At 43.0% G+C, this 16,483-nt stretch overlaps 1 protein-coding gene across 5 annotated transcripts in view; it reads right to left on the bottom strand.

The window, feature by feature from the left end:
* Window positions 1-16,483, bottom strand: part of Crtc (CREB-regulated transcription coactivator) — a 29,024-nt gene that overhangs the window by 3,508 nt on the left and 9,033 nt on the right. For 2 of the 5 annotated variants that reach the window (XM_034315668.2, XM_076692523.1), the window contains 10 exons: window positions 7,247-7,502; window positions 6,395-6,500; window positions 5,807-5,930; window positions 4,110-4,157; window positions 3,323-3,478; window positions 2,725-2,844; window positions 2,484-2,642; window positions 1,069-1,131; window positions 360-434; window positions 103-268 (listed from right to left, as the gene is read on the bottom strand). In XM_034315668.2, the coding sequence (XP_034171559.1) occupies window positions 103-268; window positions 360-434; window positions 1,069-1,131; window positions 2,484-2,642; window positions 2,725-2,844; window positions 3,323-3,478; window positions 4,110-4,157; window positions 5,807-5,930; window positions 6,395-6,500; window positions 7,247-7,502 (1,273 nt within the window). The remainder of the gene's footprint in view (window positions 1-102; window positions 269-359; window positions 435-1,068; window positions 1,132-2,483; window positions 2,643-2,724; window positions 2,845-3,322; window positions 3,479-4,109; window positions 4,158-5,806; window positions 5,931-6,394; window positions 6,501-7,246; window positions 7,503-16,483) is intronic. The other 3 variants (XM_076692521.1, XM_076692522.1, XM_034315670.2) reach the window with 3 other exon arrangements.

Raw genomic sequence — 16,483 nt, 5'->3', positions numbered from 1 at the left:
CAAATTAGATTTGTTATTCGAAATCCGCAAACAAGTCTCCGTCTCTACGTACCAGAATCTCAAAGCTGGGGGAGAGGATGTCATTAAAATATATAAACATACCAGTGAGGATGATCGTTGGTGTGTTGGGCGTCTGTGGTGTGAGCTGTTGAGTGGTGGTAGTGGTAGTTGCAGTCGTCGTCGTAGGCTGATACGGCATCTGAGGACTCGTGCTGAAATACCCAGCATCCCCGCTGCCCAGTTCACCCCCGACATTTATCGTGTCGTTCTGCAACAAAATTCGAGTAAATTAAGCATCGCTTCCAACAAGAATTTCTCCCATCTTCGAAGACATCTCCGCAGCAAGTTGGACTACCTACTTGCGTGTAATTTGTGGTATGGTTCGGCGAGCCTATGTACGTTCCAATCATGTTGGTTGACCCAGGCGTGTCCATCTGAAGCGAGAAAAAAAAAGAAACATGAAGGAGATGCATACGAGTGATTCCTATTATCAGGGGAGGATCATAGTCGATGTGTGTGTATGTGCGCTCTTCCGGTAAACGAATCGGGATCGGGAGAGCAGTGGGCAGCAAGCAACAAGGAGAGGCGTTCTTCCGCTTTTAATTGTATATCGCGCACACTGTTCCTTTCCTGTTCGAGGGAGACCATGTTAGGGCGAAGCAAAAGAAAAAAAGGGTCGAAGAAGACGATGAAGGAAGAGCGCAGGGAGAGAAAGTAAAGCGACAGAAACAAAGACGAATTGGATCGAGAAAGGTAAGCGGTTTCGTTAGACGACCTAATCGAGAGATTATTTCAACTGCTTTCTTCCGCTTTCGGTTGTTATTCCGTTAATGATTTTATATGTACCCACGTAAGATTTGTGGAAAATAGGGAGCAGAGGCACTGAATACCCTGAAAGGGTACCATCAGTACCCCGTCGATCTCTACTTCCATGGATCTATTCATAGAAAAACAGGACCTATTCGGTATGGAAAACAAGAAAAATGCGAGAAAGGCATAAGCTCGAGTCGTCGAAGGGTGGATAGAGAAGAATGAGTTTGATATAGTTTGCTAAGGGCGTTATTTCACCTCTATCTGCGTGCTCCAGGTGCAACCAAGTTCCATGAGCTGCTGCGCGAATTTCGGCCAATCCTGACGGATGCGGGCAACAGATAAACATCAAGGCTTAACATTTCAATGTATCGCAGAAGAGGGAGAGAGAGAGAGAGAGAGAGAGAGAGAGAGAGAGAAACAAAAAGAAAATTAGGATTTCAAGTAGTAGGCGGATTTTAAGAAACAGTTCTAATCGATCCAGTGCTATAGTCGATTGAAAGAAGCGTGTGTGTTATTTGAAAGATGCAACGCGACTGTTGTTGAGTCTATCGATCAGCGGGCAACGCAATGAAAAATTACTTCAACAGCCAACCAGCGAGCTGAAACGCCATTCCCCGTTGGGAAAGAAAATTACAGAAGCATGCAGAAACCATTAACGTAAATTCAAGCCGGTTAAATATTGTTTCGCGTTAACGAAATTAACCCTTTGATATAAGTTGCAAACTTCTGCTACCAGTTCGTATTAATTCCGTACAACGAAATTACCATCGAAGCAATTTACAAAATAATTTCGCAGCCAATTCGAACGCGACAAAGGAAGTTTCAAAGCGGCACGCGGTCGTTTGAAAATATATTGGCTTCGATGGCTATGGTTCGAAGCAAGCAATCTAAGCACAGCTGGGAGCTGTTTTTAAAACAAAGATCATCGGTCGGTTATCGGTAAATGGTTAACAAGCGGACAATGCGAGCTCGGCTCACCGACAGCTCATGGATTATTAACTCGCATAATTATTTCCAACCTTTTTAAACGACACCGCGCCAAAAAAAACGAGAGTTCGGCATGCCGAAAGCGATAGTGACGGCATATGATTCCTGCCAGCTCGTACGCGTGGAATAATTCATACGTTTCGTGGTTCGTTTTAGCCTACGAAGGTCAGTCACCGTGAAAGAAAATGCAAAAGTAATCCATGAGCCGTGACCGAAAGAAAATACGCCGGCTCTTCGTTCTTAGACGACTTTCAGAAAGTAGAAAGTCCAAAATAACGTAATCTTCGTAAAGAAACAGAAACGTAGGAACGCGATTAAGAAGGCGTCGCTTGTCATGCACATCGAAAATCAAATCTTATTCGCACCATTGTCTGGAGGGACGATTAATATACGTACCGAATAGCATCCACATATAAACATTTTACGGAAAAAAGAAACGAGGAGGATCGCTCGCTTACTTACCACTCCCTTTCGTGTGCACAAACAAATAATTATTACCAAATTAAAACCCGATAATTCGTTAAATTCGAACGATTCGGCATGCTTATGATTAGGGCTGTAAAATCGAATAATTCGATCTCGGTTGTCTCGTTGATCGAAGAAACAAAGTTGCACACGGTTGCCGAAGTAGAAGAGAAATAGTACTCGCGGATCGCGGTACCGTAAACGGATATTCTACTAACCATCGTGAAGTGCGCGAAGTCCTGTTGAAGCGCCGCTTGCTCCTGGTTCAGGAAGTAATTATTCTGATCGATGTTCTCCGATATCATGTTCGGTGGACCCGGATGCCCTGTGGGACTAGGAGGCGCCGACGGATTGTTGCTGTAACTTAAGGGACTGCCCTGCAACCAACAGACAAATCGATCCCCCGTTTATTCACGCATTTCGTACATCATTTCCGAAGCACCTTGTACAATTCGTTACCTGAACCGTTAGACCAGGCGACGACTGTGGTGATGGCCTGTTAACCTGCTGCGAGGACCTGTACGACCCTAACGAGTTGAGCTGTTGTTGCTGCGGTTGCGTTTGCGGTTGCGACGACTTCTGTGGAGAAACGCGATACAGAGGAAATCTTTCTTAATGAAAAGAATACGAGTTACGATTCTTTCTCTAATCACTCGATACTCTTTTCAAAGGAATCAAAAGTAATTATACTCTTGGTGTAATTTCAATCGCTTAACTTAGGCTTCCCTAAGGCCGCGTTCAGACTATGCAATAAAGTTGTACAACTTTCCGTGCAACTGAGTGTCTGTACCAGGTATGCCGTCTGAAAAAGAAAATGATTTTCTCTTGTACATAGAAATACCATTCGGACGGCATACTTGGTACAGGCATGGCTAGAAACACAGAAATTCGGACCCTATGTTGCACGGAAAGTTGTACAATTTTATTGCATCGCGAGAGAAGGAGAAAAGAGAAGAGCCCTGCTTAGGATCTTCTGACACTCCTGCCCCTACATTTGCTCTTAACAAAAAGTAAGCTACGTTGTAACAAAGTGTACATATCAGATAGATATACTAACTGGACTCTGCGGTGGCACAGGACTGTGCGGTTGTTGATAAATGTAGTGGCCAGCCGGACTGTGGGTCGTCGCCGTCGGTGGTGCGGGCACCGGTTGCTGCGAATAACTTTGAAGATCCTGTTGCGAAGTACTTGTGCTGTTTTCCAGCGCCACACCCTGTTTCATAGCCATCGCTATTAACGATCGGTCGGTGGTCTGTCCACGCTTTTATTCTTTTTTATTTCAACCCTTTCTTTTTTTTATTCTCGTTCGCGTAACTAGTCTGAATAGTTTTATCAGCTCGTTGATTTCAAGCGATCGAGAGACCGTCAAAGGCGAATCGTTTCATTTTCTTTCTTTCCCGAGCTCGTTCAAGAATCTAACGTTCTTCTATTTTAAACTGATGTAAATTAGAAAATATCGGGTAATTAAGGTCCGTCTAAAGTTTCTTATCCCAGGAATCTCCTACGCGAATGCTAATGAGACTCGCAAAGACATCCAATTCAATTCGACTGGCAAAGTTCTCCGAGCATGGACGATACGAAACTTTTCAAGAAAATGAAAACTGGAAGCTGGACGAAAAACATTTTCCCATTTTACCCAGTGTAAAATTTCCATTAGACGTTTCGCCCTCGACTGAATTATATCGTCGAACAAATTCGTAAACTGTAAATCAATTCGTAAACTATATCCTTTCGTTTTGCAAGCTCTGACACAACGAAACGCTACTGGGAGTGAATGAAAAAAGAAGGCCAAAAAAAAAAGACTATTATCGATAGCGAACAAAAAATCATAATCAGCTACTAACCTTACACGTGTGAAGGAACCTAGAGTTAACAGGCACTGATAAATGGTTCTGCAAAATAACAAACACAAAACAAACACTACAACAAAGGCAAAATAAAAATAAGAACGAAATTAAAAGTGCCGCTAAGCGTGTGGGATGGACGTGGGTGTGTTGAAAAAAATGAAGGAAATTATTGACTGGGAGCGACGCGAATATAATTCTCACTCTTTCGTTACGCTGAATCAAAATTAAAAGAATTAAATAATTGTACAATTTTGTTTGTTAATAAATATTCAAGAAAAACCTATCGAACCTTTGCACTCGTACATCCGTTATACTTCGAAATAAATCTTTTTTATCATCAGCTTTAGTATTCGTAAAGCGGTCTCGAACGGATTCAACGAAGGATTAAAACGTTCGTAATTCAGAGTAAGGTGCATTCGTTCTAAAAAGAGCTGCAGAAATCTCGCAAGAGAAGCTGTTTGCGAGTGGAAAACTCTTTACACTTTTTTTTGTTAGATCGGGTTAACGTGTTTTACCAGTTAAGATGTTGAATAAAATCAATATTCAACCGCGCCATGACTAATCCAGACAGTGATTAACAAACCGTGGCCGACATTGCACCATCGAAGAACAGTAATGTCGGTCTATCGAAATTACACGCGATAATTATCGTTCAAAGCGAAACGTTTTAACGGTTCAGTTTCATAATCGTTTGCTAGCGATCGGCTTGCAATGGAAAATTGCAAAGAAAAAAAAAAAAAAAAAAAAAAAAAATGCGATCACCGTTCTTTCCTTTTACAACCGCGTTAATATGATTCTTTTCTATTTCGATAAAATTGTTTATATTATAGGTAGTGGGTTATGGAAGCGCAGAAAAGCATAGAATATCTTCTCTTCTCATGCATTTAACTATGACTAGCCTAAAATTTATGGAAACGAGGCAATCTATTCGTTGTCGAAGAGGATAAGGTTCGTTCACTGGAAAATTATATTTATTTATAGCGTCTTGTTCCGAGTGAATAGAATTACAGAACGACGAAGGAATGCCTCGATTCCATAACACCTGGAATCTAAACTAATTCGAAGTAGCCGAGTAGACTGTGTCTCCGATATCAATGACTGAATTTTTCTCCTTCATTCCGTATTCTATTGATTCGAATCTTGAATGCTTCCGCGAAATAACTCGCGAGAAGTTGCACGAAACGTAGGATTTTGAAAAGAACAATAGCATCGAAGAGATTCTAGGAATTGAAATGTCACCAGGACACATCTGATCGGTTACTTCCTTAATACCGACAACGTTTTCTAAGAACGCACGAACCCCAACATACTGGTTACAGGATCGCAAAGGATATTTACTTGGGCAGTTGTCGGATTTTGATCCTGCGGAAAGGATAGCCCACCAGCTTGCGGCAAGCTGGTTGGCGACAGGTTTGTGGGACTGCTCGTTTGACGACTCTGGAATCCACCAGCAAGTAAAATCGTATCAAATAAGATGGAATAAATTACAGCTACCACTATTACGCTCCTAACAACAAGTTATCCCTTTCTTCTTTCTCGTAACTGTATAAAAGAATACATGTACAATGCGTATCTTTATCTAACTGGGATAACTAACAATTTCTTTTTTATTTCGTGTCTCCTTGAAGGAAACACAGTGTACATTAGAAACCCGGAAATGAAAGGAAGAAATGTTCGAATCATGTTGGACTTACGTTGCTGAACGGCGTACTGCTCGAGTGGTCCTCCTGATCCGACGGGAAGTGGACTAAATCGGGCAACGATCGCGTGTTTCCTATGGAAATTTGTTGTCCTGCTGGTTGAGAGGTCGGGTCTATGCTGCAAGACAAACACGTGCCCTAATCAGAGAAAATCGATGCGGATTACGATGGCTGTATTTTAACGCGCCGTTGACCGATTATCCGATGCAAAAACTCACAATTCTCTGTATTATTTTAATAATTGTACAAGTTGATGAATACATTAGTGACCAGTCAACGATGCGTCAAAATAAGGTGGAAGGAAAAAGGAAGGTAAGTAAAACGAAGGATCGATCGCGTTACAATCGAAGACAAAAAGAAAAAAAGAAATTATATAAACTCCATGCACGAACGCATTAGTATGTGCGATAGAATGCGTCGCGAATACAATGAAACTGCGGTACAATAGCCACGATGCATAAATAATGCATAGAACGAGGCGCACGACTATAAACAGTGTTAATACTATCGAGAGTAGGACATTTTCATCTGACCGAAAATTTCAGCTCCGGGAGGGGGACAGAGTGTTTCGCGGATCCTTACTTGTTTCCAGGCACTCTAGGTATTTCGCACGACGATCTTGGCCGTTCGATGAATCCATAATGAAGGTTTCTGTTGTCGCTTCCAGATCCGCTCATCGTGTGTTGGTCTGAGAAATAAACAGAACGATGATGTATCAGAATGTTTTGGACCCGTTTCGCGATGAAAAGTGGACGCGTTGTCCAGTTAATTATCGAGGTATACCCGTTTCGATCGCAAAGGGTTAATTTTACGTTGCCCTTTGCATAGCGGTACTACACTGTGTGAAACAGCGTGGAACGACGATTGATGTATCCAAGGCGAGGCATCTGATTTCCTGACGGGAACGTAACACCATGTAATGCTACTTGCTAACGTTACTACGGAGTATAGTGTTACAAGTTTGGATCCTCTTACCGTTCCCTAGCAAATTAGTACTTAAGTTTTCTTATTACCGAAACTTCGATACGGCAATCTCCGAAACTTAGGCTCGCTAATTCTCGGGATAAGAAATCGTTTATTATACGATGGTTGCCCTCTCGCGGACTAGATTCTTCCCAGACAAGACGGATCCCAGAAACTACGCGCGGACGGACTTAATGATCGGCCGATTACGTCCCAGATTAGCCATGCTCCGCGTGAACCGTCCAATTTTATTTACATCGTCTGTTGATACGCCTACGGTAGGATGGAAGGAGAACGGAAGATGAATTTTAGATCGTATAACATTTAGACTTGTAATTTGACTACGCGCGTCCACTTTCACCGTGACAACAAACGTGTCAAGAACATCCAGTATAAGAAACAAGAATAAATAAATTTAAAAAAAAAAAAAAAAAAAAAAAAAAAAAATCTGGGAAAGGTGAATCCGTGTACCTCGTCGATGAGGGATAGGGGTGGTTGTTTGGCAGGCTTCGTTGGCGCTTTGATGAAGAGCCGAATCGGAGTTGGTTCTCCTCCAGGTATCCGGCGGTGGTGGTGAAAGGTAAGGGACACCGCTGTAAGGTGATGTATCGTGTCTCTTCTCCATCGGGCGCGACCTCATCGGACCAACCCCCATGCTTCTACCCCTCTCGTTGTTGCGGTACGCCATGGAATTGTGCTGCATCTCCTCCAGGTTGCTGAGCGCCGTCTGTAAATGGAAATCGTAACGCCTGCATAACTATTGCGTTCTTTTATTTTCTTTTCCTTCGACTTTTACACATGTTCCGTGCGCGCTTTCAACTTTGGCCTCGAGCCGGGGGATTCGGCTGACCCTAATTTAGAATTTAGATCACGTCGCGTTCGTGGATATCCCGGAAACTCGGCGTCATCGGCTTGAAAACCTTGCGCGAACGAATAACCGCGAGTCATCGGCCGACTAACGTGTGTTTGTTGTTCACCGTTCCCATCTATTTTCACGGTGAAACTTATCTTTAAAAAAATTATTTTACATAGGCGCTTTCATTTTGATACGACTCGAAATAAGATTAATCGAGGAAAAATCATCGAGACATCGATGATGCTCGGTGTTCGTCCAAGTATCATCGTTACGAACGACAGTGAGTCGCGCCTGGCAAATTATTAATTATAACACGCCTCGTGGCGGACGAGCGGCTATAGCAGCGCAAAGTTCAAGGAAAACCGCATTCTCCCGTACGGCGAAGAAGGCACAATCCTATTTGTAAATTGTATACGCAGCGACTCGATCAGTTTACACTTGATTCTGAAACTTCGCAAATGTATTTTTATCGAAAAATCATTTTTTTTTTTTTTTTTTCTTCCGAATCGTTCAGCCGGCTCGATGTGTCGGAAACCTGGCCGGGATGTGTACCTCTCCAATTTTAGCATCGCAAGAATTGTATGGCATAACGATATATTTTTAGTCGGTACACGGCATTGCGAGTAAACGTGTACACGGCCTTAACTGTCTCCTCTTCCATGTTCAGACGCCACGCCGTAAACACATGAACAGGACGAGAGACACGGTTCTTCTACGACACGTGCTCGACTATGCCAGGTATACGTATACCAGTCCATTCATCTGACCCCAATACCAATTAACGTATGTTTAGTGTGTACAGGATCTGCCATAGTATACGAGCATAATTATTCATTTTCGATCGTGTTTTTGTTTCCCAACAGTACAGGGTCACCCATTTTTGGGCTACTCTTGCCCAACCGATGCACCTTATCGTTCACCTCCTGACCCGTCAGAAATTTCCACATGTTCCTCTACTGCTACCAATTGTAAACCAAAGACTTAAAATGTACCCCTATTAAATGAAACTCCAACGAATTCAAGCCCGGCAATATCGATATAATTCATTCAAGTTTTCCTTCAAATAGTTGGTACACGATTCGCCAGTCGATGTCTCGTTTAGAAAAACAGTGTTTACATAATAGTTAGCAAGGTCGTGCATGAGATATCAGGCGTTGTTTATAAACAGTTAAATGAAGAGGTCAGTTTGTTAAAAGAATTAGTGGAAGACAGAAACGGCTGTAACTCGGAAACAAGGTCAGATAAGACAAATGTTTATATGAACTTTTTCTTATTACTTATGCGCGCTAAATCCATCACTGAACTTATGTCCACGAGTTATGGTAGAGCCTGTATACACAGATTCGCACGATAGGTTCATGGCTAACGTACATACACATCGTTCTTTCTCTACTGGGTTTAGATATTAAAAAATGCGTAACCGTAGGATAATTCTTCGTGCAATTTCTCGTAAAAATTAATTGGAAACAAAGAAGATATTTGCGTAAGGTGACCGACAGCAGGCTATCTCTTCTCTTTGGAAATAACAAAGTCTTCGGTAAGGTGGACGGTAACGGTAGCGGTTGCTGATTTCGCGATCAAGAACAAACGGAACGGCGGGATAACCGTTGCGAAAAGCGAATTTCCAACGAGAGAGAATGACGGGATGCAAGTCTAAAAATAACAATTTCATCGGTTGCACGGATACGAAGAACAAACTTGCTCGTAATTCGTCGGTCGAAAGTAACGTTTCCCGAGTTGGCACGGTTGCGGCCAGGCCGCACTGGCACAGTTTGCGGGATTTCCTGTGGGAGAACGCGCGGAGATAGTGGAAGAAATTCCTAACCGTCCTCTCCCTGTTCGCCATGTGTCGCTTCAGCTTCGTTCACACGGTTATTACCTAATATCTGATGAATTCAACGGTAAACAACGAATAACGTCTCTCCCACGGTTCGCATCCTCCACAAACGCGTTCTGCATAAACTTTTCCCATTCGATTTTCCCCAGGTCCCTAGTCACCGAAGGTGATGGCATTCTCTGAAAAGCAAGTCAGGGTCCGAGTGTTGCTCTACTCTCGGGTTCATGTAAAATGCAAAGCCGAGGAATCGCGCGAGTAAGATCACGTGCTGCGATAATCCGTAAATTGTTTAGCGGCGACGATTGGACAACGTCCAACGGGGATAATTTACGACGCCTTACTCACAAGATCGTTACAACCGGTGATATGTTACGCTAACTGGGATACACGATTCTCGAAAGAAAAATAAGAAAAAAAATAAACTTGCAAAATAACCTTGTCGCGTGATTATGGTCTGTGTTAATCTTACCGGCTCCTGCTACTAGAGGTGGGACTAGACATTCTGCACGCTAGTACGCAAATATCAGCGTGTAACTATAAGCGTAACTTAATTATCGATAATACGAGGATGCATTTAGGTTTGAATTAGGAAAAGGGAGAGAATGTGCATACGCGTGTACTTACATGGAAGCTTGTTCTCCTATTACGTTACGACGCCTACCACCACAGACAAAATTACGAGGTAAATTATCAAGGGACACGGTGAATGCGTTCGAACCATTCCACAGTGTCGCTGCGCGTACCTGAAATGCGACTGGAAGGTATTCTGAATCCTCCAAGGGTCTACGAGAGATATCAAAAGGAAATTTTAAATTAAGAAACGGAACGATCGTGTTCGAAGATTTAGGTTCTTACTCTTGACATTTCCAAGAGGTTACCAGTCTCTGTACCGGTCTACATCGCTGTTTGCATACTGTAATATGCAAAATGTATCGATAACCGGCTGGTGACGATGTAAGAACAGCCTCGATCACAGCTTTTTTTTTTATTATACATCGACATTTCTCGTTTTTTTCGAAACGCGACGTTTTCTGTGGTTGCCAATAGGAATGGTGAAAATAAAATTGAAAAAAAGAAACTGTCTTTTACCGATTATCATAATGTAGCGGTTTGATTCCAAAATGTACAGGACGTTTCAAAAAAGATACACAACGTGAAAATTACAAATTTTGCGTGAAACGAAAATAAATTATTCGCGTTATTATTGGCAACAGAAATCGAGAACAAACGACTGAAGATAAACATAGGATAATTACATTTCCCGTCAAGGTGGTTGTTTGTCGTCGATAATTGCTATGAGAATAATCGAGTCTAATGAATGAAAAAAGAAGTTTTCCTTCGTTATAACTTTATTCTACATATTGCCATAAATTCAGTGAATTCAGTCACGACATCTGATTCATTTATACTTGGCCTAGAATCTTCTTAAATAATCCTGACAGAGAGAAGTGGCTCGAGTAGCCGCTCGGTGGATAAAATCGCGTGCGTTTCCGGTGGGCAAAGAGAAAAAAATATTCTAGACTCGTAGAGTAAGAAACGGTACGCACTTTCTGAGCTCAAATTGCTTCTACGTGTTTAGATTCTAGAAATGCTTCTTTCTTGCGATCCATTAACAGAGTCAGTGTCGCGGAAAAATGATCACAGCTCTTAATTATACAAAATTGCGACCCGTTATACGTACTTTCGCCGTTTCAATTCTCGAAAACTAACTTTTCTCATTTAATTAAAACAGCGTTGACGATAAATGTTGTAGGCGACCGGTAGCCCACGCAGAACTAAAAGTGTTAATTAGAAAAGTCGAATCGTTGGCGCGTCACGCGCAATTTCATTGATCGCGGCGATTACGGAAACAAAAGAAAAATGTCTTTCTTGATCGTTTGCCGTATCGAGGAAGAAATACCGATATTCCTTCTCTAATTAAAAAAGATATCGAGCCATGAAACGGTCGAATGCGATCCTGCACGGATAGACATTGTTAATTAACGGCGGTGCTAATTGAAGGTGAGTCGTCGTCGTGATGCGTACGGATTCGTTGATGCGTTTCGTTCACAAACCTGACATTGAGAAGTTTCTCAATGAGGTGGTCGTTGCCTCCTCTTTCTCTTGCATTCTTATGCATCTGAAATATTCCTGTAAGGTTTGATAAAAATGACGACATGACGACTTTATCAACGAGAACGCCGAAAACGATGGGTCGGCTATTTTTATTATGAAAATTACTACGTTAACGCGGTTCCTCAATTAATTTTCAAATTTAAGCTTTCAGCATGGCACCCCTTCCGCTCTTCTTAGGAAAGCTTTCTTCTTAGTTCACGCTTCCTATAATTGTGGCGGTACTCTCTGCGCTCCCCACCAGATGGACGCCCCATGATTCTTTTCTCGCAAGTACTCGCATACCAAATCACCCAATCACAGTGATTTTATTGCATAATAAGCGAATTTTTCATGCTTAATACTGTGTCTGAATTTTCTTCAAGATAGAAAACGTGCGCTACAACTGATGCTTTCAGCCACATTTATGGGGTCAGGCGACGAAATAAAAGTCGCCAGAACACATGTACGACACTCATGTCATATGAGATACAGCGTCTGGAAGATGTAATATACAAAAAGTGAAGAAGAGAGCTGGCAGTTCAGCAACGTTCACTAATAATGATATTAGATATTCAGCAGACCCAAGCAGCGGTGTCCTTCGATTTTTACAGATGATATTCAAGGACAGCGTGGCCGATCGAACCCCGATGACACTTTTCACTTTGTAATTTTATCCTCTTCTGACCCCTTATGCACATCGACCGCTCGATGAGTCGGCAACGCGGTGCAGTGGAATGAGAAATTATAGGATAAGCCGCGCAGGCCAACGGCGTGCGACTTTCTCGGAGGAAAAACAACGACCTTCGACATTATTGGCCAACGTTACTTAACGTCCACTGAGAAAATGTCTGCATGTACAATCATTTCACCGGAGATGATATTTTCATTCTTTGAACCGAGTGGTCCCAGTCGAAAACGAAACACGGAAATATTTATGAAATTTTGAAACCAGCAAAGTAGGAACATATTCGTTGGTGTATGAGAATTTTTGACAAAAAGGTACAAGTTTGTAAGAAGCAGGCAGGTGAACGTATCCTTGACGTTCTGTACTAATACGTGGAACGAAGAGCCGTGGGCCGAGTATGAATGGCCAGAAACGCGGAAGACGTTGGAGAGGTCAGGAACCGATCGACGACGAGCGTGAAACTCCCTCCTCGTCATTCCTTCAACCCTTCTATCCCTCTTTCTCCTTCGTATTCGCTTCTAGTCCTTTCAGAACGACTTTGCTCCACCCACGCAACGGCGTCGGGACACCCACCGGCGTCTACTGTCTCCCCGACTCCGGTGACCCACTTACCAGAGGACACCCCTTGCCATTCAAGGCTACACGATACAACAACAAGATTACACTTGCTTTTCTTCGATGAAATCCTTCTCAACCCTTGATCCTTTCGTTCCGAAGAATGTACATGTGCACTATGTGTGTTTACATTTCATCGTACCAGTTAGCGGGTTAATATTTATAGCATGAAATTGTGATGGAACCTCATAAATGTATTTTCTCCGATGGTAAAGACTTTTCAAGGGACATTGAGAAAGTACATCAATGGAACAAAGAGATAGACATCTTGGAATATCAAAGACGATTTATGGAGAGCAGGGAATACCGGATATTACGATATAATCATCCAAGGAAATGGAGGACAAATGAAACGCAAATATTCTCTGAATTTTCATCGTTTCAATGTTCCTTCGAACAAACGGAGTGATCAAGTTCAAGGAGGAATAGAAGGACTGAAAAACTTCGCGCCAGCGGAAATCGGACTCGGCAGCGTGTGAATTATGCATTAGGAAAATCCAATTATGTTGGTATATCGGGATACGAACGCCGTACCTTTTCGACAATCCCGTGGGATCGAGAGGCGATGGAAACAAGCGACGATATTGTAGGAATATGAGCGCAAAATTGAAAACCGATATGTAGCGAGAAAAGTTCTAATTCGGAATACTGTCATTTACCTTGAATCGAGAGTTGGATAAGAACGGGTGAACTCGACGTAGTTTTTTCTCTTTAACGAGAATCGAATCGAATCGAAACAGAGGGAGGTGTCGATAATGAATCGAACACTCGCTGAATTGCAGGCCTCGAAATATTTCCACGCACTTACGTAGCGTCGCGACGACCGAAACCTTCGTCCACGGCCACCTGTAGAATAAATAACGAGCAGTCGATTTCGTTCCCGTCGACGAATTACCAGACTCTCTACGTCGCTTCTAGAGAACGAGAATAAGAACGATATAAACGACGGAGAGTGACATGTGGGCAGCCGGATGCCGGATCGCCAGGGATTATGTAAAACGGCTCGGTTGAACGTGATAATTTCGTCTGCGAGGAAACTGACGGATCGTCGTGAACAACGATGTCGTAAAAAGATATTTGTAATACTGTCAAATATTTCCATCAACTTCTCTGCCAGAGAACTGAATCATTATTGTTAGATTTCGAATTTTTCTGAAAGCTATTTAGACTCAACTTTGTAGATTTTATAATACGCTAATACGAATAAGAGGAAAATATAATTTAAGAAAGAAATTGTAAAGCCGGAAGGTCGTTCTTAGCCGAATTTAATAAATAATATGTTAAGACGTGTCATCACTGAGCTCTGAACCGAAATTTAATACTTTTCGAATTTCCTATAATTACGAGTATGGAAGTCATCTTTCACTTGACCACGTGTGGTGTTTTAGAAAGCTATTCAAATTGGGACACCAAGCAACGAAGAATTTTGATATCCAAACTAAATGCGACATTAGTGCCTTGAGGGCAGTGCTACTCTAAAGGAACCTGTTCCTAGGTGACCACCTAAGCATCATCTGGAGGTGTAGCCAGATTAAGAAGAAACGAGGAAACCGGTACAGCGAAAAATCTCATGATTAGATGGTTTCTCAGCGGAGCTAGTCGAAACTGGGCGCAGTTGCAGTAGCCATCGACGTGCTGCTAACGAAACAGGCAAACGAGTACCTGCAGAACGCGATCAATACTCCGTGCACGAGTGCACACTGGTCGGAGAGCACGTGTTCCCGTTTGTTTTCTTCCTTACCCCTGCAATCTCGCGGTCGACCAACAACTTCTGTCTCCTCGTCCTTTCAACCCTTCGCAGCCACCGAGTTTCGATTTCATGAACGGTCGGATTCGATGAATGAATCGGAACGACCGTTGTTTAAAAAATATAAATCATTGTTATTCGAAATCGTCCCGAGATGAATAATTCGAGAGGATGCGGTCGATAATCGGTACGGTAGGGCTGGAACGATGTTGGTATTTCGAACTGTATAATCGTCAGGCATAAATTAACGCGGTACATTAGCTGTTTAGCATGAAACTGTTCGTTCAGCTAGTCGACCGGATAATAGACACGAAGCATTGTTCGCACGAGCAACCTAATCGCAATTATACACCGCGGTTAAACTAACCGAAATGTCATGTACGTGCATCGAATCATGGAAACTTTCGATCGATCTTCCCTACGGACTCCTTTTATTCTCCGCTAATATACCATCAATTATCAGCAGAAATCTTGATCTGCATCTTAAAATTCATAATGGATAGCAGTTCATCCCCCAAGAAGAGGCAACTTACAGGACATCCCGATAGAGTGATTCTGTCGTGGCAGAGACAGAGATAGAGAAGGAGGATAAGTGCACGAAGAGGAGGGATGAGAGGGGAGGAAAAAAAAGAGAAGAGTATCCGGTATCTGGAGCAACGGTATCAATGTTCGACAGCACTCGTTGCAGGTCCAAGAGGTTAAAGCCGAGTTTGCACGGCAACATAAACTCGGCGACGCGCGGGCTGCAGGTGGGCCACTGCACGTGCGCGGCTAGCAGCAGAAATCCGGCGAAATTCGATCGATTCTGGCGAAAGGAGGAAGGAAGGTTCGACGAACACCACGCATAGATTCAAAGGGTGGTGGGAGGAGGGTGGGTTGGATGAAAGGAGGGATGTTAATCGAGGTAGAGGTAGGGACGGGGGGTTGGAGACGTTTGCACCGACCTAGAATCGAACTGAACCGTACTAAGAAACCGAGCACTCTCTTGACCCCGATATCCCCCGGGGTGCGTTTCTTTGCCCGATCGAAACACCCGACCTTGGCTTCGAGACCGATGCGCCCGGGCTCGCGTTTCCTACCCACCCCCTCCGCCATCTCTGCCTTTTACCTAATCCCTCGTCCGTTCAACAGCATCTTTCTTCTTTTTTTTATCTCTACATTATTAACCCTTCGGTTACGTTGTGCTAACTACGTGCCCTGTACGGATTTATATGTATTACGGTACACCAGGGTATCCCCTTTCGAACTGTCGTAAAGTTATTTAACCAAAGCAATCGCTAGACAGATTAACGTGTAGTTTGAATGCGCCGTCGATGTCGGGGTCACGGAGGTTAATTAACTCGTAATTCGTAAAGCCAATCGATTCGTGGGATGTTGCGTGAAATCGTATCGCCTCCGTCAGCAACTGGAGCATGTACGAAGAGTCTCTTTGGCCGATATATCGATTTCTATTCGGATGTTACACCGGTCACTTCCGCGCAGATTGAAATTTAATTGGACAACGAGAAAAACGTAGATTTAATAGAAAATTACAGAAGCTGCTGGAAAGATTTCCGATCGGCCGAACCACGAGTACGATTCCCGACGAAACTCTCTGTGCAGACAAAGTGGACGAACCGTGAAATTGATAAAAGGAGGCTGGTGACGAGAAAAGATCGCCGTTCGAGCACCGGGATCGGAAACGGTAATTAAATCTGTCCAGCAACCGTGATCGAATCTCGGAGGGCAACGAGGGATTCTTCCTTTTAGAAATTTCAATGTTTCTCTCGGAAACGCGTAATGCGATTACATAAGTCGCGTTTCATCGCGAGACAAAAATTATCGTGCACGAATCCGTCGTAACTAGACGCGATCATTTTCAACTACCAACCGAT

This window comes from Osmia lignaria, chromosome 15 (assembly GCF_051020975.1).
Source record: "Osmia lignaria lignaria isolate PbOS001 chromosome 15, iyOsmLign1, whole genome shotgun sequence".
NCBI lineage: Eukaryota > Metazoa > Arthropoda > Insecta > Hymenoptera > Megachilidae > Osmia > Osmia lignaria.
Note: the sequence above shows the minus strand (reverse complement) of the source record. Positions and strands in the feature narration are given on the sequence as shown.